Below are 23,472 nucleotides of genomic sequence, written 5' to 3'. Positions count from 1 at the left end.
TATTTCCTAGATGCTGAATGGAGAGAATGAAGCGGGGACACAATAGTAGTTGTATCTATAGCTATTGGCATTCTATATCTTTTGGGAAGACCAACAGAGGAAAAATAAAACTAAGTTGTAACCCTGTAGGCAGACCAATATTCAGTTGTATGGTTATTAATAGAGTCATGGAGTTTCATTTTAACACTTGAGAGTTCTCCCTAGTTCAAAACTCTACATAATTTTATGGGAAGCGCACTTATTATTTCTCATTTTTTTATAGTATTAATTTGTATGCTTTCAAAAACTAGAGAGTTAATAAAGAAAAACGATTTTAAGATAAGACAAGAAATACAGGGTTTTAAATAAAGCTTGATTTTATAAATGCTATGATTAATAGTAAGCTTGATTACAGTAAGTTCAAATGGCAGCAATGCTAGGCTTTTGTAAGCATTCTGGTTGTCAGTCATGAAATCATCTAAAAATATAAAAGAGATGGTAGTAGTTATTTATGATAGTATAAAAAAAATTCGTGAATCACTAAGCGTAGTTACCACCATCTAATGGGGTAATTTCATAATTGAACAATCTTGTTTGAATGGTTGGTTGACAAGAAAGAAAGAAAATTTTGCAAATTAGGAAAGAAAATGAAGATATAACAGAAAATGTCTATAGTTATGATGTAAAAATGTCAATACTATCACTTTAATCTATTTTTAAGCTCGATAAAATTACATCTTTAACTAATCTATTTCATTTATTACTATAAAATGAAAATTTATTCATTTAGGGATTGTGGGCGCCTTCCGGTTATTCAAGTTTGTTTTTTTTTGTTTTTTTTTTCAGAAAGAAAAGCTGAATTGTATTATAATGAGTGTGTATAATAGATCATTCATACAAAATATGAGGAATATAATCCATAGGATGAGTCTGAACAGAGCATATAGCCTGGACACATTAGCAGACCTTCCCATCACCAGCTGGGACCAAAAAAACGGATATAGTTGTGACATAAAACAGATACAAACATATGCCTTGACAGATCTTGACGACATAAACAGATGTAAACATATGCCAGGACAGATCTAAGGAGATAAGCAAAAGAAAGGCACAGAAGAGACCAAAAAAAGGAGAGTCAGAATCCCGGAATACAAAAGTCCTGTATGATATAGGATTCCTTGCCAACAGAAATTTTCAAGGACCATGCACCAGTATCCATAAGGAGCGCCTCCTTAGATAGGCAGTCCACATTCAGGTTCCAAACTCTGTAGATATGCTGAATTGTAGACCCCTGCAAACATCTCCAGAAAAACATAATTCGATCCATCCACACAGAGAGGTGAGGGCAGCCGACAAAACCTTTTCCATTTACATGATCCACCATTGTTTTGGAATCCCTGTAAACATAGATGGACTTGATGTCAAGAAAGCAACAAAAAGCGAGGAGAGCCGCAAGGGCCTTAGCCTCAGCCAGACTATTTGTGCCCACACCTGCATTCCAAGAGAGATAATATTGAAGATTCTCGTCCATTTGAATGAACACACCTGCACCACATGAATTTTGTTGGGATGCGCCGTCGAAAAAGGCCCTTGGGGACCTGAACGAAGGAGGTACCTGCACATTTCTATTGACAGCACTAGAATTTGAAAGGATTTTGGGGATAGAATCATAGATGAGAATTATACTTTGACAAATATCCTTCAGAGGTTCCTTTGCAGCGTTAAAAAGTTTGTTATTTCTCCATCTCCAGGCACACCATAAGACAATTAAAATGATCGGTCTCCACGATTCTTTTTGCTGGCTCCACCATATAAAAGCTTCTTGGGAAGAGGCATGAGAAACCAGAGGGAAGCCATAAAGACTTGCCAAAACCTGCCATATTTCCAAGAGAGAGTTGCACTTGAAGAACATGTGAAAATTTGTTTCTTCGGCTGATTCGCACATACAACATCTACTCGGCCCATGCCACTGCCTCTTCATCAAATTCTCCCAAGATAAATTTTTATTATAAAACACCAGCCATGAAAAATATATCATTTTGGGAGAGCAACCCGATTTCCAGAATGCCGATGGGAAAATAGCTGAGAGCGCAGGCTTCATACTGATCATAAGAGCATAAATATCCTTTACACACAACTGAGAATTTGCAGATGGCATATTCCATACCAAATAATCCTGTGGTCTAGATTGGAAGAAACCACAATTTCTCAGAGAATTCCAAACAGGGGTCCAAAGGCATTTTATGGACTGCGGAAGGCCAAGGTCATCAGCGGATTTCCAGATAGGAAGCGGGCCATGCCATCCCGCGATCAATTTATCCCATGTAAAAAAACCTTTGCAGTGAAGGAAGAGTAAGATCCTTTCAGGAATAGAAATGCGTTCACGTCCAGACAAAATGGGGTCTACTCCAATAAGAATTCTACTGCCCGACTGAAGACACCATTTCAAATGCTTTAAGAAAAATTTCTCCAGCTTTCGAAAGCTGAGCCATATGGCAGATCCATATTTTGTTCCAATCCTCCCCAAACGATACCAATATTCTAGGCCTTTACCTCGCATATATTTCACTTTGATGATATTGCTCCATGATCCCTCACCGAAGATGCCCCTCCATAAAGATTTGCATAGGAGCGCCTTTCCAAAGGTCCTCGAGTCCAGCAAGCCCCAACCACCTGCAAACTTCGGTCTCGAAATTTTATCCAGGGTAGTGAGGTGATAACTTCCTTTTGTTTTGTCACCGCCCAAATAAATTGGCAGAGATCTTATTCATTTTTTGAACAATGCTAGCCGGGAGGAAAAAAATATGGGCCCAGTAGACAGCAAGTTGCGAGAGGACTGCCCTAGTTAAGACGATTCTTCCAGCCAAAGATAAGCATCTGAATTGCCAAGCGGATATCCTTTTATAAAACCTGTCAATGAGCCATTTCCAATCATCCTTTGAGTAACCCTTTGCCTTCAGTTGAAAACCAAGATATTTGACTCCATCCTTTATAGATCTCAGACCGACACCAAACAACAACGAAATCCATTCCACTACTTCCATATTGACTTCATTATGATAGAGTATGGATTTGGATTTGTTTATTTGAAGACCGGTGGCACGTTGAAATCTATCTAAGATTTCATTTAGGCAAGTCCACGTAACCCTGCATAACATTGCAAAGATTAGCACATCATCAACAAATAAATTGTGCGAAATGAAGTTGTTCCTACATATCCTCACAGGTTTGCATGTTTTTTCTGTGACAACCTTATTTATGTGAAGGCTCAAAGAGTTCATCACCAGGATGAACAGCAGCGGCGATAGTGGGCAACCTTGGCGCAACCCTCTTTCTGCTGAGAAAAAGGGGGTCGGGAATCCATTAATAATGACTGCATAATTCACGTCCTCAATACAAGCCATGATCCAATTTATGACCATCGATTTCAAGCCAATCTTTACTAACAAACATCTGATAAAACCCCAGTCTACAAAGTCGTAAGCTCTTTGCAGATAAATTTTTAAAATAGTTGCTTCTGTTCGGTTTGAGAGCATGGAGAACAGGCTCTCCTGGGTTATGGCAACTGCATCCATTATATTTCTCCCTTTTAAAAACGCATGCTGATCTTTTGTTAAGAAAGTGGCTAAAATCACTTTGATCCTCTCTGCTATAATTTTGGTGATGATCTTAAAAGATATGTTGCACAAAGAGATCGGCCTAAAATCCTTAAAAGAGTCCGCCTCCGATTTCTTTGGGATGAGAGCTATCAGCGTGGATGAAATAATGTGATGGACGCTGCCCGACATTCTTGTTGCTTCGACCATCCTCAAGAGATCAGATTTGATGATGTCGAAAAAATGGAGAAAAAATTCTATTGTACAACCATCCGGGCCAGGACATTTATCCTTCTTAATGTCCTTCACAACTCCATATAACTCCTCTTCTGTTATGACCCGGAACAGAACTTCATTTTCTTCGTCATTAAACATTTGGGGGAACAGATCGATACCCCATAGGATATCTTGAAAACCACTATATTCCTTTCTTTTATATTGGTCCTTAAAATGTCTCACCGCCTCCTTTGAGATTTCTTGCTGAGAGAAAAGAAAATCCCCTTGTCCATTTCTGATTTTCCAAATAGCATTTATCTCCCGTCTGGCACTAGCATACCTGTGAAAAAACTTAGTATTCTTGTCCCCATCTTTAAGCCATAACGCCCGGCTCTTGAGCCTCCATGAGGCCTCCTCCTCCTTTAAAATGTGTTGTTTCTTCCTTTCCAATTCCTTTAATTTGCTTCTCGTGCTGAAAGAGACCGAATCGGCTTTCAAGAACTCAAAGATAACATCCAATTCCTTCTAGACTTCGTTTAGGGCTTGCTTGTTCGCTTGTTTCTTCTTACATCGCCATGCCTTAACCACTTTTCTCATAGCGGCCATTTTATCTCTTAAAGTCATGAAAGGAGGAAAAGAGCAATTTGCAGATAGGTCATGCCATGCTTTAATTATTTCTTCATTGAACGTCGAGTCCTCGAGACATGTTCTATTGAATTTAAATGGGTAACCATACTTGACATCCTTTTCCCTCCAGCTGAGAGAAATTAGCTTATGATCAGAGATAAAGACATTTTCGATGGTCGAGACAGGCATGCCCATGTTATCGATGACACTGTTATGAATGATAAAGTTGTCAATCCTTTTTGCTATGTAGGCCCCCTCAAGTCTACCATTATCCCATGTGGGCATTAATTTGGATGGAACCACATCAACAAGGTTCCTGTGGAGGAATTCAAACATGATTCGGTCTGAAATTAGATCATGCCTACTGCATTTACCCCACCGCTCTTCTGAACTTAGAGTGATATTCAAATCACCTGCAATCATTAAAGAGTCAATATCAAAGATCCCTGAAAAAAAAAAAAAATTCCCAAAAAAGAGACCTGTTTTTATAAGGAGCATAGATGTTCAAAATGTTGATGGGACTCGTCTGACCCCTAATGACAGCAGAGATGAGGATTCCTGCAAAACATTTATACGCTTTGGCTTTTATCCAAGAAGGATCCCACATGACCGCTAGCCCTCCCGAAAGTCCCTTGGCTTCCGAGGCTACCATGAACCATGAGGGAAACATTTTTCTGAAGTATGCAATGGACTCTTGCTTACTGTGCATAGTTTCCTGTACAAGAATGATCTTAGGCTTGGCGGAAAAGAAAAAATCTTTGAGCGCCAAGAATTTGAGGTCTGCTCCCAGACCTCGAATATTCATCGATATGATAAAAGTCATGGAGGATATACACCAGCCGAGCTAGCTCTAAGAGGCTGTTTTTCAGAAATGTCGAAAATGGGGACATCCACCAGAGACAAATTCCTTATACCTCCGGCATCAGCTTTTGATCTCCCAAGAAAATGTCTGCTCCCACCTTTGTTTTTCTTCCTGACAGTTATATTCCTTGCAGAGTTTGGGCTGATGAGCGGGGGGGAAGGGAAACGAGGTTTATGGATGGTTAAGGGTTCGAGTTCGAGAGATTTTTTACTGAGAAGGAAATCTAGGTCGCTGTCGTATACATTTACAGGAGATGAGGTTGGGGAGTTTAAAGGGGTTGCTGTAATCATAGGTGCCTTCCCTTTCCTGGAAGATTGGATGGAGTCGGACAAGAAAACAGAAGGAGAGGATGGGGAATTTAAAGGGGTGGCGGAAGTCAACTGTTTTTTGCCCTTTCCGGAAGAGCGATGGGGTTTATCAGAAGACGGCGAAGTCGATGAGATATGAATGGTCTGAGATCCCACTATGAAGTTCATGGGTTTTGGAACCGATGGAGGAGGAGGGATTGCTTTTCCATTTGAAGGTTCCAGCGGGGGGCGACACAGAAAAGATCGAAACTCTTTGTCAGCAGTTGAAACCGAGATGGGAGATGACGACTTGGAGCCAGCACGCTTGGAGCAGTCCTGTGAGTGAAACTGCAGGGATAAATTGGATTTTATTTCCGGGTTCTTATCCCGCGCAACCTCCAGATCAGTCGGGGACCAACTGGACAACGGGGAAAGCTTCCCTTCTACAGAGGAAAGGGGGGATGCCACCCTGGATTTTTCACGAAAGACCCTTCTTCTGTATGTCGGACGCTGAGGACAATTCTTGATGAGGTGTCCAGTCTTGTGGCAAGCGGAACACCTGAAAGGAATGCCCCAAAAATCAAGCCTTTGCTTTATTTTTAGGTTTCTCCAGGCGATCTCTATGTGGTTCGGGAACCCGCCTCTATAGGCCTTTTCAATAAGAATCCATGCAATGCGTTTGTCCTTTTCCCCCAGACACCATGGATCAACGTAAACAAATCTCCCAATAGAATTTCCTATCTCTATTAAAGTCTCCCTTGACCAGAACTCCAGGGGCAGATTTGGGAGCTTGACCCAGATTAAGTTGTTTGAGGGAGTATTTCTCAATGGGTTATATCCTAAATACCATCTGTGGAGGACAAGGAAACTTCTTCCATAAACCCAAGGGAGGTTCTGGATAACCTCAGCATCACCTGCCTTTAAGAAATGGAAGCAGAACCATTCCTTCATAAGCTTTGATACAATGGGGAAATATCCAATCACCAGTTTCCACTGAGCCTCCAACCATTTTCTCATCGCAGAGTCATCCATTTCTGTGAAATGCCATCTGCCCACCAATGCGAGGTTATGGAGGCTATCTATCCGTTCAGTTAGGTGAACACTGTCTAATTTTAGCGCTGCAGGTGGGGGGGTGGTTTTAACAGGGACCCGAGCACTGTTATATCTTTTCTCTTCTACGTGCAATTCCTTATGGAGCTTGGCTCGGACCGTGTCATCCACATGTCTTGTTGATTGTAATACCACCTCGTCCAGCGTGGATTTCCACCCCCCCTCAGTGTTATCACCACCCCATGCTTTCTCAGCCTGAATGGTAGCACGTATCATGGCCTCCGTGGCCGACACGTCAGACCCTCCCTCCATTCGCTACCAGCTCACAACTCTGAGCACTACCAGAGAAAATTGTCCTAAAAAGATTATACAAATCTGGAATTTAGCCCGGAAATTAATGAACATCAGTCCGGTTTTGAAAGGAAAATTCCGATAAAGGATGGCCAAATCGGAGGGAGATAAGATCCTTCTGTCAGAAGCCTGTCACAATCGACAGATCGGATGGGAAAGATTTAAATAGCTCAGGAATAGAATAATCTCCTTTTGGGGATGAAAGCTAGGATATGGATTTCCAAATCAGGTTTGTACCAAAACATTTAATATTCATCTGGCATGACCCTGAATATATCACCTGGATCGAGTAAGGCTGGAGAGCTGATAGAGACCCATCTGTCAGAGGACACACAGACCAAGGATTGGCTTGGAAAGATAAAAAAAGGAAACAGCTGTCCTTGAGTCCCGAAACGGTCAAGGACCCATAGCTACCATCCTTTTTGAAAATGAAAACCAGAGAAGGCAACAAAAACCAGAGTCCTGAAGAAAACCAGTCCCGAAAGTGGTTTTCAGGACGTAAACAGTGGTGATGGCCAGAGAAATGGAGACTACCCTTTATCCTGTTATCACCCAAGGCAAAAGACTCTGAAGACTTCTGAGCCAGGAAAATTAACTAGAAGAGGGTTCATGACAGATTATACAACAACAGTAAATTTGGAAAATGCACCACCAAGCCCCTAATTTGATTCGGAAGTCTGAACAGGGTTTATAAAACACTATAGACTGCTTCAATTTGTGAAGAAACTGAAACATTCTGTTATATCCAGACTCTTAAGGCATGAAAACACCTGAACTATGTTTATCTCTCCGTCATATATCCTTTTCCATATCCAGTTATGGAGTATCCTCAGGACAATAACAAAACCATTCACATAACTCGGCTAAGAGCGCTTAAAATTTTCCAAAACTATATACCTTAAAAAACCAGAGAAACTTAAAAGAAACTGAAAGAAAGAACTGAGTACTATATTCCGGAAGACAGATATGGCTGAATTACTGACCTCAAACCCAGCTGAAAGCAGAGTGGAGAGCAGTATTTATCCCCAGCAGAAACCAAACCAGAGTCCCGCGCGAGAAGGCCCCGGGAAAAAGAAAGAAACCAGCATTTGAAAACTCCAGGTTGAAAACAGCGCTTGCTATGTTCCGGGACAAACAGAGAAAGGCTAGCCAGAAACCCTGGAAAGAAAGAAAGGAGACAGCACTTGAAAGTTCCAGAGAGAATACAACGCTTGCTATGTTCCGGGAAACAAAGAAAACTGGCCAGAAATGAAACCTTTTTTCCTATGCAAAGGTTAGATTTTGTAATCCTGGGACCTATCAGATGGTGGACGATGACGCTGCATGGAGAGGAGAGGTGGCTAGCAGACGCGCATGTAACGTGCATGCAAAACTTTAAAAAATCCCTGGGAAGGAACGAGACGTGTCTAAAAAACAGGCCTATCCTCGCCAACTCCTCTCACACCGATTGGCTTCGAGTCTGCGTCCATGGTGGCAGTGCGCGACCTGGTTGGTTGCTACTCGGCCAACAGCTCCACTCCGCATCAGCTCCCCCACATACAAAATGCTTAGCCCTTCCGATTGAGATGTTTTAGACATTATTCCGGTCATTCAAGTTGGTTAACCCTAATTGGAGTAGTTTCAGAGCGCGATTTTATTTTTTTTGATTATTAGTTTGAATCTGGTTGAAAATTTTGTGGTGAAATTTTGATTTGTGTCATTTAAATTTATTTTTATTGTATATATATAGATTTAGTATTTTTTAAATCTCTAAATATTTTAATTATATAAAATTTATTTATCAAATTTATGATTTCAATGAATCTCAAAATCTTAACAAATTAAATCAACAGATAAACTAAAAAACTTTTAAAAAATCAACCACCAAAATTATTTTTAGGCCAACCCAACCTCACAATTACTGCACTCTTTTCCAGAGTGGTGGGTAATTCCATTGGAAATTAAAAGTCGCCTTCCGCGGTGCCAATTTATGCGTTTTCAAGTCACCCTCTTTAAAGTCTGTTTTGCTTGTTGGATGGTATTTATCAGTTTTGTTCATAAATATTTTGGGATTTTGGAAAAATTTTAAATTCAAATGTAAGAGTTTTTTAAACGATTATATAGATTAATTTAGAAGTAAAAATAAATATAATTTAAATAAAGTTTTTTGGTAGAAATTATAGAAGAGAAATTTTTGGCCAACGCTTTTCGAACCAACAAGTGTAGTTCACAAATGAGTTTGGAACCAACAAGTGTGCTTCACAAATACTTGTTGGTTCGAAATGCGTTGGCCAAAACATTTTCGTATATGATTTCTACCGAAAAACTTTACTTAATAAATATAATTAATTAATTTTTATTTTTTATTAATTAACCGATCACAATTTTACATTTATAGTTAATTTTTATTATTAGTTGAATAAAAAAATTATTTATATTTATATATATCATATTTTTTTCAAGATAAAAATAAGTTAATAAATGTAATTTCTAAGGAAGTGTGATAATGGAGCAAGGCTTATCGAAAATTTTAAAAATCTAAAATGAATATAGTTCGAGTATTTTTATGAACTTTGAATTCACATGGTTCTACCATGAATTGTTATTGTACTATTTATTAGTTTGAGCATTTTTATGAGTTTGAATTTACATAATTTTACTAATTTTTTTTGTTAGTGTATTATTTATTAAATATAAACATTACTGAATTTTGGAATTTTTGGTTATTGTACCATTTATTTATTAGTGAGTTATTATGTTTTTTTTGGAATTTTGAATATATAGTAATAATTAATATAAAATTAATTTAAATTTTGGATTTATTAAATTTTAAAGAATTAAATTTGTCAATTGTTGTGTAAAATTTGAAAAAAAAAATGTTTATATTTAAAAAGATTTGATTTCTCTTCATACTTGATTAGATTCATAGTTTTCTCAAGATGCAAATCTTTTTTTGAGTTCAAAACTTGTTACACCTAGAAAGATTTGATTCCACTCAGCACTTGGTAGATTCTAAATTAAGATGGTTATATATTGGTTATTAATCAGCCTAGATCCATCTTAACTCTGGATCTACCAAGCTTTGAGAGGGATCAAAATTCAAATCTCTCTCTTGAGGTGCAAACCTCTTTTTTTTTTCAAGAGAGAAAACTTCTTCTTCCATTAATGAAAAGAAAGATAGTTACATTTACATGTTTCTATGTTGGATCAATGATCCCAAAAATTTACAAAAAACCTGTGGAAGGTACTAGCACATATAAACAACCATAATCAATGCCAAAGCCTCCAAAATAGAGGCTAGAAACTGATAAAAAATATCCAGAACGGAGAAAAATAACAATCTTCAAAAAAACATAGAAAAGTGCCTTGCATCCCTGATTGTGTCTATGTAAATGCCCGCAGGACCAATCCAAAAGGGCATGTATGAAAAAAGAAACAAAAAACAGAGCCACTGCTAGGAAAAGAATGCCCCCGAGCTAATGATTAAGTCATTGCGTAGGTATTCGCACCTAATCTTCCCCAGCAAGACAGAGGCCCCTTGCTTGAAAAGTTGATATGCCAAAGAATTTTGCTCCTTGAAGAGTGGCAGAAGGACATGGAATTATAATATGCCATCATGCATTTTATTTTCTCCAACCAGTGAAGTAAAGATGGCATTGCAAGAGAGAAATGCCCCTTGGCCCAATCAATGACTCCCTTGGAGTCCCCAACAGTCGAGAACTCTTCTACAACATGTCATGATGCACAATGCATCACCCCCCATAAAGCCAACACCTCTACTCTAACATTGGTGCCAAAACCTCCAGACCAAAAGAAATTGTGGGCCTCAGATGGTCAGAGCATGACAATAGCACCACACCCACACAAACCACTCACAGAGGCTCCGTTAAAAAAACCCATTAGGGTAAATTGTAAGATCCTAAACATCAAAATTTTTAATAGATATGGCACACTTTAGTGTTCTAATTAAAATGTTTGCAATCAAAAATACTGAACACAAAAGGGTCTGAAATGCAACCTCTTATTTATATTAATAATTGAAAACAAAGATACATGCCCGTAAAATTTATACTGAAGCCCCCGCCAATCACATGTACAGTTTCTCATCAAATGATTGAACCAACTGAAGTACACATGTGCACCCTGAATGGATCCACCAAACAAAGTACACGGTGAGGTTTTCATCTCGGGGATCAAAGTAGAACTGGCCACACCAAGTTCTCAACCAAAACTCAATAGGATAGGCAAACTCAAGATGTCCAAATGCCTTTCTCCTCTCCCCTTTTATAGGCTTGATGGACTCTCTAGAAGCCTTCATTTTATTATTTTCCCTAAAATACGAAGGCAAATACCATGGGAAAATACCATGGCAAATACCATGGTCAAATATCGCCCATTTTGACCATATCAAAAAAAGGAATATTACAAATCCTCCCTCCCTAAGATTGCTTTCCCTCAAGCAAATCACAATTTTCTGTTAGTATGGTTGTCTGAAGTAGTTGAGTACCAATATCGGGGTCCCATATGAACCACTGAATCGCCACAATATTCCATTGTATCACCCATTAAAGGATAGAGCTCCTAATGCCTAGATCCCATATCAACCTTCAAGTCCATTGCCCATCAATATATCCACTAGTGTGTGAACTTCCGCCTAGATCCCAATCCAAACACTAACTCAACTTGCTATCAGCGTATCCTCCTAGATCCCAACACCACCATAACCCAACTTCATAGCCCATGTGGCATGGCTATAACTATATTATGTCCCCAGCTATGAATATCCTCTCAACAATCATCTCATCAACCAAGTACCAACTCATAATCTCTTATTTTTACGTATGAGAAACAATCCCACCATGTTGAAGATGTGTTACTCTGATTATAATTGCGATGCTCCTAAGTTGTTGAATCATTGCTCAGTCTTGGCCCACCTATGAAATACATCTAGAGGGCTCCCATAAGATTCATCTGGAGAAATTTTCCCATTTTTGAAAATGTACATAGATGTGTTGATAGATTTGCAAGCCCTGTCAATGTATCCCATAAGAGAGTTATTTTGTGACTCCCTCATATATCCCTCTTGCTGCCTTGTGAGGGACTTGAGTTGTTCCTCAATGCTAGACAACTTAGTCACTGACTCGGCACATACCCCTATGAGTTCCTCAATTTTCATGTTCTCTTATAAGACCATGCCTCAGACTCCCTGGATTTTATGCTTCAACATCATAAGATTTGCCTTGAAATGCTTAATCTTCCCCTAGAAGTCCTCTACTGGAAATTATGGTGCCCTGTTGAATGTCTCTATAATTGTCTGCACCAGAGACCTCGCTATCATAGCCCAAACTTGAGCCTTTGACCCACGAGTCTCTGGAAATGGCTCCTCCTGCACACTATGTTTGCCATGCTCCTCCTCATGTTCATGCTCATCATGTCGATTGATTATTGTTGACTCCTCACTCAAGTCTCCTTGAATGTCTTCTTCCTCATCTTCTCCATCTTTGGAGACTATCTTTTGTCTGTCCTCTCTAGTTGTTGAACACAGAGGACAGACAACAGATACAATCTCTAAAATTTGGATTGTATCAGAGCAAGCATGGACGACCTGAGAGCCCAATTTAGCTTCTTCCATTCTGGTTGCCGCACCTTGGATAAAAATGTGTCTAAATCCTTCAACTCATGGTGGACTATTACTCACTTTGTTCATTGCCACTAGGATCCAAGTGTGAAAAGCTTAGTCCCTCTTCCGGGTCCTTCCTTCATCTCCCACAAGTGATTCTGTTGCAAAATAGTATGGACTCTTTTTGAGAAGGGTCTACTACTTTGACTTTTTCCTTTTTTCTAAAGAGGTATTGTTGCCTAAAGGACCCCATCTTTTCTCTAGTTCATCAAGAATGTTTTTGACATTTTCTAGGGACTCTTCAAAGCCCATCTTCCCATATACAAGATATTGTAAGATACCAAAACACTACTTCTTCATAGTGAGATTACATCAAACATTTTTTCATACAAACATTATGTCAAATAATTACATGTAATAAATATTTAAGATCAATCACTTGTTAAAATGGCAATGCTTAGCTTAAATCAGCCTTCTTACCACTTATGGTTTGGCCTTTGAATATAATCTCACCCATTAAACTCGTAAAGGTAACAATTTGTTCGTGTAATCTAGGACTCGCTCCAATTATTTTGGGGTATCAACATGCTATGGCACTAAGCGTTGGGAAAAAAAAATATGACAAAGATCTTCCCAACTATTTTACACCCAACTTTTTATCTCATTCTATTTTATGTAAAAGTAGGATAAGCACTTTTCTTTATTTTATTTGGAGCTAGGAAAAGGCACTTAACACATTTCACAAACCAAATAACCATACAATGCATCATATTATAACAAAAATGCATGACATTCATTTATTCGAGTTGTTTAAGACATTTTAGAAAGAAAAAAAATTGTTAGACCAAACAATGCATAGCGGAAATAAAACATAAACATACATACACAACACATACAAAATCACAAACCATAACACAAAGATTTTAACGTGGTTCACCCAACCAATCTGGGCTACGTCCACCAGAACAGAGGCATCGACAATCTTATTATTCAACAGGAGATTACAACAATTTTAATTCTTCACACATACTCTCAGCTCACCCTATTTTCTCTACACACACTCAATCCTCTACGGGATTACATTTCTTATAGCTGGAGTATAAAACTGAATCATAAATTCCCTCACAACAAATATAGGATGCATTAACTCCTCCTCAAAAAATACTGGAGCTAATATAGCAACTAATCCTATTGTTGTCACATACATGAGATTTTTTCCAAAATTAACGAAAACAGAAAATCTCAACAATCTCCACCTTCACAACAATTAGCCTGATACCCTGTTCATTTATTATTTTTATCTTTTCTGCAAGCCAAGAGAAGCTAGACACCAAAGTAGCTTCTCTAACAAAACTGGTTTCGTGAACATGTTTGCACAGTTTTCGTTCGTATGCACTTTTTCAAGAGAAACACCCCTTTCAGTGATAACCTGTCTTACAAAATGGTACTTGATAGGTATATGCTTAGATTTACTATGATAGGCCAGATTCTTATCCAAATGAATTGCACTTTGACTATCACAAAATAACTTGATGCTATTCTGTAACCTACCAAACTCACCAATCAAACCTTTCAACCAAACCGCTTCTTTGCAAGCATGCGAAGCAGCGATGTATTCTGCTTCAGTAGTGGATAAAGCAATGATATTCTGTAGCTTTGACATCCAGCTAATAGCTCCACCTGCAAGAGTAAAGACATACCCTGAAGTTGACCTTCTCTTATCCAAATCACCTGCAAAATCGGAATCAACATATCCGCAAACAAATTCACTACTTCTGTTATAAGTGATACAATAATCACTTGTGCCTCTCAAATACCGAAGCACCCATTTCACTGCTGACCAGTGTTCTTTTCCTGGATTTTCCATATACCTGCTGACAACCCCAACTGCATGTGAAATATCTAGTCGAGTACAAACCATTGCATACATTAAACAACCTACTACATTGGCATATGGAATTCGAGACATATATTCCTTTTCTTCATTTGTATTAGGACATAAACTTGAAGAAAGCTTAAAATGGGAAGCTAAAGGGACTGAAACAGGATTCACATTGTTCATACCAAACCTCAAGAGTATTTTCTCAATATACTTTTGTTGTGATAGCCACAACTTACCATTGCTCCTGTCTCTGAAAATCTCCATGCCCAAAATTTATCTTGCTGCTCCTAGATCTTTCATATCAAATGTCCTAGCCATTTGAGCCTTTAACCTGTTGATATTTGTTATGCTTTTGCTTGCTAAAAGCATATCGTCAACATATAATGCTAAGATAATGAACATGCCATTACTTAATTTCTTAAAGTAAACATAATGATCATATTCACTTCTTATACAATTTTGACTCAACATGAAAGAATCAAATTTCTTGTACCATTGTCGAGGCGATTGCTTCCGACCATACAATGATTTCTTGAGCCTGCAGACAAATTTCTTGTTGCGATCTTGAACAAACCCTTCCGGTTGTTCCATGTAAATCTCCTCATCTAAATCTCCATGTAAAAAATGCAGTTTTAACATCTAGTTGTTGTAATTCTAAATCAAGTAGGGCAACTAATGCTAATACAATTCGAATTGAAACAATTTTTACAACTGGTGAAAATATCTCATGAAAATCAATGCCTGCTTTCTGAGAAAAACCTTTCGCAACCAGCCTTGCTTTGTACCTGTCCTTTGAACCATCAACACCCCTTTTCAATTTGTACACCCATTTACATCCCACAGTTTTTCTGTCTTTAGGAAGTTCTACCAGATCCCATGTGTCATTCTTGTCTAATGCCATCATCTCGTCCTTCATAGCTTCTTTCCACTTTTCACTTTTAGAACCTTCTACAACTTCCTGATAGCACAAAGGTTCATCATCATTAGCGGTTAAAGCAAATGAAGTAACATAATCATCATACCTTCTAGGAGGATGTTTAATTCTCGTGGACGTCCTTAAAGATGTTTCTGGTACTTCCACAATTTGCTGATTATTATCTGTAGGAACTTCTTCATGATCTGCATCTGAAACATGTTCATGATCTACATCTGAAACTTGTTCATGACTAGCATCTGAACCATGTTCATCATCATCAGTATTTGAACTGGTTTCAAACTGAATGTGTTGAAGCTTAGATACATATCTTGTTTCAATTTATCAGCTACATCTGAACTTTCAAGTGAGGATTCATTACACTTAACATCTCTGTTAATGATGATCTTGTGAGTAGTAGGATCCCACAATCTGTATCCCTTAGTCCCATCACCATATCCAACAATGATATATCTTTTTGATTTAGGATCTAATTTAGAACGCTGATGTTTTGGAACTAGAGCATATGCATCACAACCAAAAACTTTCATTTTAGAATAATGACAAGGATGACCTTTCCATACCTCTTGAGGAATTTTGCATCCTATTGCAGTTGATGGTGACCGATTTATCAAATAGCAAGTTGTAGCAACTGCTTCTGTCCACAATTCCTTCTGCAAATTGACGTTACTCAACATACTTCTTGCTCTCTCTAAAAGATTCCTGTTCATGCGTTCAGCAACTCCATTTTGCTGAGGAGTATACACAGTGGTTTTATGTCTTTCGATCCCAGCTTCCTTGCAATAATTATCAAATTCTTTTGAAGTAAAATCACCACCATTTTCAGTTCTTAGACATTTAATAGTTCTTCCAGTGATGTTTTCAACTAATGCTCTAAACTATTTGAAAACTGTAAACACATCAGACTTCTTCTTTAACATGTAGACCCACACTTTTCTAGAGAAATCATCAATAAAAGATACAAAATATGACAAACCTCCATATGAGGTTGTAGGAGACGGAACCCAAACATCAGAATGGATATAATCAAGGATTCCCTTACTAGTATGTTTTCCAGTTTTAAACTTCTACTTGCTTTGTTTCCCAAACAGACAATGTTTGCAGAAATCTAACTTATCAGACTTTAAATTAGGAAGTAACTTACGATCAGATAAAATCTTTAAACCTCTTTCGCTCATATGGCCCAACATTTGATGCCATAAACAAATAGAATTACTGTCATTTTCAGACACTGTAGAAACATGATCTGACTCTGTTCTTCCTTCTAACTGAAAAACATTTCCAACCTTCTTTGCTTTCATTACTAGTAAAATTCCTTTATAAACTTTCATTACTCCACCTTGAATAAAGGTTTTATATCCATTAGTGTCTAGTATTCCTAATGAAATGAGGTTTTTCCTTAGTTCAGGTACATGTCTTACGTCAGTTAAAATTTTATTTGTCCCATCAAACATTTTAAGCTAAAAGGTTCCAATTCCCACAATGTTACATGTGACATCATTTCCCATGTAAACTACTCCATCACTGATTGGTTTATAAGTTTTAAACCATTCTCTATGAATACACATGTGATTTGATGCACTAGAATCTAACAGCCAATGTTGATCATGACTAGACAAATCAACTGATAACACTTCATCACTCATACCTGTCCTGGATGTCGAACTTGTATTTGTCGTGTTTGCTTCTTTCTTCTCTGTTGAAGAGTCTTCTTTGGATGCTTGCTGTCTCTTCCAACAGTCCTTCTTCAAATGTCCCGATTTGCCACAAAACCAGCACTTTACCTTACTCTTATTCCCTTGCGATTTTGAACGCGAGTCGCTGTGCTTACCGGAGCATCTTTCTCTGGAACGACCTCTAGCCATCATTGCTTCTGATGTAGAGGTTTCGGAATTTGACCTCTTCCTTGTCTCTTCAGACAACAAAGCTCCAACAACATCACCAAATTCAAGGGTTTCTGATATACTTAGACTTATAGAAGTAACAAAATGATCCCATGACTTGGGCAACGAGCATAATAAAGTTATAGCTTTATCCTCTGATTCAAATTTTACTTATATACTTTCTAATTGCACCATGAGAGTATTAAAGACATTCAAATGATCAGTAATAGCTGTACCTTCCTTCATGCGCAGACTGTACAATTGTCACTTCAGAAGAATCCTATTGGTTAAGGATTTTGTCATGTACAACTTCTTCAGCTCTTCCCACAAACCAGTAGCAGTTTTCTCTAACACGATGTTAAACAAAACATCATCCGCTAAACACAGTCGAATACCGCTCAGAGCTCTTCCATCCAATTCATTCCATTTATCATCTGTCATGGTGTAAGGCTGTTTGGATTTTCCCAATAGCGCCTTCGCCACGCCTTGTTGCACAAGTAGATCATGCATCTTCACTTTCCAGATTTTGAAGTTATTTTTGCCATTGAACTTCTCGATCTCAAAAACAAGCACTTTGAGTTTTTGCCATGTTGTAACAAACATAATCTCTAATTCCAAATTAAAAAAGCCTTTTCTCTATACTATAAAATGCCTCTGTCATACCGTGTAATTACAATTTGAAAAAAAAAACAAAAAATTGCAGGTTTACCAGAAGGAAAAACTGCTTGGCGCTCCTCGACGGCGGAAAACCCGCGCCTGAAATGCCTGGCGCTCCTCGACGGCGGAAGACCCGCGCCTGAAACAAAATCCGTGTAAGGCAGGAAATTGGTGCGATTAACCCTTTTGTTTCTGCGCCAATAGCCCTTTCTGGCACATTGGCGCGCTGGTGCGACTGTTCCTGGAACTTCCGCGCCAATTGGCGCGACTGTTACTGAATAAACCGCGCCAGCCCCTTCTTTAGCTCAAAATTGGCGCTGTTGTTCCAGCCAAAACCGTGCCAACCAAAAAAGCTTCACTTTTCGCGTCTCTGTCACACGTACCAGCTCCACAACCAGAGACCTGTAGGTTATGGGCCCTCCACGCTTCCGTTGCGTCGCTCTGATACCAATTGTTAGACCAAACAATGCGCAGCGGAAATAAAAAATAAACATACATACACAATGCATACAAAATCACAAACCATAACATAAAGATTTTAACGTGGTTCACCCAACCAATATGGGCTACATCCACCAGAACAGAGGCATCGACAATCTTATTATTCAACAGGAGATTACAACAATTTTAATTCTTCACACATACTCTCAGCTCACCCTTTTTTCTCTACACACATTCAATCCTCTACGGGATTACGTTTCTTATAGCTGAAGTATAAAACCAAATCATAAATTCCCTCACAACAAATATAGTATGCATTAACTCCTCCTCAAAAAATACTGGAGCTAATATAGCAACTAATCCTATTGTTGTCACATACATGAGATTTTTTCCAAAATTAATAAAACAAAAAATCTCAACAAAATTGTGGGTTTTTCCAGTTTAATTTTTTAAAATTTGGTAAGAATTTATTGAAATTACAATTTTGATTGGTAACCATGCACAATTCAAATGTTTTAGAGATTTTTCAGGTGACAAATCCATTATACAATAAAAAAAACCAATGTAAATAACACAAATGAAAATTTCACCTCAAAATTTTCAACCAAATTCTAACACTCAAAAAGTCCAAAAAAAAAAAAAACAACTCCACCTAAGGAACTAGCTTTACGATGAGTGGCGCTCAAACAACTGTGCGTTGACTCTAAGGCCCACGGTCTTGAAGCTCCTGCGATTGGTCCCTCGATCTCTCCTTAGTGTCTAGCTGCAAGCTAAACTACTGTAAATCCTTTGCTTCTTAGAGTGACGACATTGGAAGAGGATTGTGGCCATCTGTATGATGAATCTCCCTTCGTGGCAACACATATAAACCCACGGCCGTGGAAACTCATGACCTTGGAGACTCTTGTCGTGTGGCCCTTCGGGCCTGGAAAAGTTCTCCTGCACCGATCCTGCTGTACATATGCCCATATATGACTTGACACTGATGTATATGGCCTTGCGGCCCTCCACCACATGCCCGTCACCTAGTACTCGTGATTGGGTTCTCGGCCCTTCAATCTCATGCCAGGGTAATCGAGTCACGTATACAATTGGAGGTTGTCTCCACCGCATTGAATGAATAACAGCAATTGTCTCAAACAGATCCATAGATTTGTTAAATTGGAAACTTTGTATTTAGATTTCCGTATAATCAATTAAAAAATAATTATGATATTGAAGTTAAATTTTTTAATGTACTATATGTGTGTGTTATTGAGCAAAATTCAGTTAGACATGTATGTCATATGTGTTTATTTAGTGAATTCCATATCATGAAAAAAGTTTGTACTATCAGCCATAATTGTCAAATTAATATAGGACTGGAATACCTTAAACAAGCCCTGTGACAAACCATCTGCTTTTCAAGTTTCAGTATATTTTCTATCTGTAATGTTTTTATTGTATTATGCTTTGGATCATTGTCACAAATTTTGAATTAAATTTAACTTTTGAATAATATATTTTGTTATGGCTTTCCAAAATTCAGAACTTTGGCTGAGCCCAGTTACTATTGAAAGTTATACTAAAGCCCATAAAAATCAACACATGCTCATCTTGTTGCAAAATAAAGTCAAGGCCAATAATGCAAGAGGTAAATCATAAAATATAATGAATGACAACATTAAGAGTAAAATATGTATCACGAGATTAAGCAGCTAGATAAATTTTCCTAAAATCTATTATATTGTTCTATGAGTTACCCCTTTATACAAGAAAAACAAAGCATGGAAAATAGAATACAACAACCGCAACAATTGGATGTTGCACTACCCATGGTGTGAGACAAAAAGAACACTAAACTACATGTATGAAGCCCTTCCTCCTCATCATCAAAATCTCTGTCTCCTTCTTCATTTGCAGTTGTATCCTGATATTGCTGATACTCGGAGACCAAGGCCATCCTTGTAGTGTACCCAAGCTAGTAGTGTAAAACAATAATACCTAATAATTACTTATTGAACTAATGTAATAAAGCACTATATCATATAGTACTAACTATGAATTCAGTCGGTTGGGTTGGGTTGGCTCACAGTTTAAAGTAAAGTTGGAGTTCTTGCCCTAAGTGATGACCCATGTTAAAGCAGATGGCCAGATATTTCTGAGGTGTGGTTCGTGTTAATACAACACCATTGGTTTTATGGTAACACAAAGAAGTTGTGATTAGTGGTCATTGAAGTTAATGAGATCTATGTGGATGAAGTCAAGTGTAACTCCTCAACGACTACAAAATATATACCAGTCACTTGTAGCGTCATAGCCAAGGGTTTTCTGGTAGTAAAACTCCTATCGTATAGAGTTTGACACCCTCTTCAATCAGACTTTTGCCTACCTAAAAATATCACAAAAGAACTAAAAACATGTAATAATTACACTTGGGCAATTTCAAAATCTATCTCCCTATTAACATAAATATACATACTTCACCTTTTGGATTTTGAGCTATAGCCCTAAAGCAAAAAACAAATGTTTTCAAAATGACTGAATTAATTATTTGTGTGTACTGAATGTGGGATATAGAAACAAAAAAATTCTAAGATGACATATTAAGAAAGCATGGGATGTATATAATATATTGCATTATGATGTAATGTTGCAGCATACATCATGCTCTTCAAATAAATTACTTAAACTATAGGAATTTATCACAAAACGTCAAAGAAATTAGGAATTGTTAAATGCAATTTTCATGACATACTTTAAAGTTTAAAAAATTGGAAATGGAAATGAATGCTCCATATTCTTAATTCTAAAACCATTCACTTGCGAAAAAATAAAAACCAATTGATTTGAAATCTAAAGGTTATTGTGAAAAGAAAACATGTCACCTCCAGGTTTGTCTGTCCCACCTTTTGGAATTCATGGATCAAGAATTTCTTAGTTGCTTGATACCTTTGTGCAATTTCACCAAAAGCCAGCAAGCGTTGACAGTAGCCATGAAGAGTCACAGAGCTTCAGGATATCAAGCAACGACGCTCAATATTTTCAACGTCTACACTTCTCCACACCCATTTAGACCAATTCCAAGTTCCCAAAAGCAACGACGATGATAATCACGGAGCAAAGGGATACTCAATCTGGAGGTCTAAGTAAATCAACCAGTCTGCCTATTAATATGCCCTAGAAATTCGACATAAATATGGTGCACAAATGTCAAGCGCGAAGGAGGAAGGTAGGCGTAAAAATGTGTGCACAGGTTTCAGTCAGAAAGAAGAAGGGTAGACGAAAAGATCAGGTGTACCAATTCAAAAGAAAGGGTTATCAACATAAATATTAACATGATTTTAGAGACCCATGGACATATTGTAAAAAACAACTTCGATGGGCCATTAGAAAATATTCAATGTTCCACCAAGTTTTCAGGACGTGGGGAAGAGGGAGCAAGGTATGTAGGAGCCGCCTATGCAAAATATCCCCACCAAATTTAAGGAAAAGTGGGGGGACATCACGGTCTTTAACACAAGGGACCCTGACATACTGAAAATAATAAAAACTTATAAATATAAAATATATGATATATCATTGAAATTTTATAATGTAACTATCTTTATGATTATATAATATATAACACTTACATCATGAAGGATAAATTGATGAATCATATATCTGAAACAAATTTAAAACGAAAAGCATGATATCATATAATCATACATCATACATGTAAGTTTGTAACTATATAGTGTAACTACTAACAATGTACATTGAAAATAAATGTTTAAAGCTTTAAACCATATTGAAGTTCCAATTATGAATACTAAATATTGAAATAAAAGCCAAGTTTGATACATCAAGAATCATTTTCTTATAGAGTCAAGTCTAATATATCATATATCAAGATTCAAAATAAACAGAAGTCTATAATTAAAGTCCGAAACATAAAAGAAAATAATATAATAACATAAGAACATGTCAAACGATAAATGAGCATAATTTCTCAAGGTAAAGCCCCACTAGTCTCTGCATCCAGTTGCTACAATGAATAAATCAGGATCAACCATGTCACCATCTGAATTAGAATCACTTACATTCTCAAACATGCTAAGTGGCACACCAACCAACCCCATATGTGTCTCATCAAGTCCCTCCTCCATATCTACCTGTGCTTCATCCTCTGGATCAACATCTCATCGTGTTCCTGGTCACTTCAAATACCAAGGTGTCTTCATATGCTCAAGATGTAGGGAAATGTGCGCAACAACTAACTTCTCAACTCTTCTAGAGGTAAGCTTGTTTCTCTTGATAGAGTGGATGAAGCTATATGTCGACCAATTCTTCTCTGTTATAGAGGAACCAGCAATCTTAGACAACAAACACATAGCTAGATGTTTGAGCTCTGGAGCACCATCCCAATACATTCTCCACCAACCAATCAGGTCATCTTGGGCTAGATCTATGTGATGTTCCCAAGCACCACGTGTGTTGAAAGGGCCACTAAGAGATGCAAACTTAAAAAAAAAAATCTTCAAAAATTTCCCCCCTCCTCCTCATTGTACATCTTTACAATTGCATCTAGGAAGTCATTCTTTACCTCAGGATCATCAATAGGAGGCACTCTCCTAAGCCTTTCAACATACCATCTTGGGTTTAATTAATATGCTGCAATGTGCAAAGGTGTGTTCATGTGATCCCACCTATGTTAAATAACGGGTCGAATATGGGATGTATAGAACTCTAATGAGGGCTCCCACTACTCTGGGATGTATTTCTCCAAGACTAGGAGCATCTGAATCAATGTAACGAATGCCCTCCACAATAGGGCCCAAGAATGACACCAAATAAGAACAATCTACCCACCAATCATTGTCCAACACCTAAAGCCTAACCTTCTTCCTTGAGTCTGTCTTTGATTCTGACTACCTTCTCCACTCTAGACTCACAACCAAGGATTGTAGTGGTGCTTGTACCTCTAGCATCCTCTCAAACAAGAGAAAATAGCTAGCATATTTAGTATCATTAGGCTTGAGGAATTCCTTCCTTGTGTGAGCCCTGAACATGGGCAAGGAGATGTGGTGGTTGCAAATACACATATGCACATCTATGGCAGTTGTCACCAAGTCTAATATCCACTG

The 23,472-nt window shown here is 37.9% G+C and overlaps 1 protein-coding gene across 1 annotated transcript; it reads right to left on the bottom strand.

The window, feature by feature from the left end:
- Nucleotides 1–1,114: 1,114 nt before the first annotated feature.
- Nucleotides 1,115–2,539, bottom strand: LOC149140300 (uncharacterized). Its single transcript, XM_089450946.1, has one exon. The coding sequence runs from the start codon at nucleotides 2,537–2,539 to the stop codon at nucleotides 1,115–1,117; it is 1,425 nt and encodes a 474-aa protein (XP_089307072.1).
- Between the last annotated feature and the right edge of the window lie 20,933 nt (nucleotides 2,540–23,472).

The sequence above is a fragment of the Pinus tabuliformis genome, chromosome X (genome assembly GCF_031772625.1).
Source record: "Pinus tabuliformis cultivar Carrire ecotype Pingquan chromosome X, CPIR1, whole genome shotgun sequence".
Taxonomy (NCBI): domain Eukaryota; kingdom Viridiplantae; phylum Streptophyta; class Pinopsida; order Pinales; family Pinaceae; genus Pinus; species Pinus tabuliformis.
This window is presented reverse-complemented; position numbering and strand designations above follow the sequence as displayed.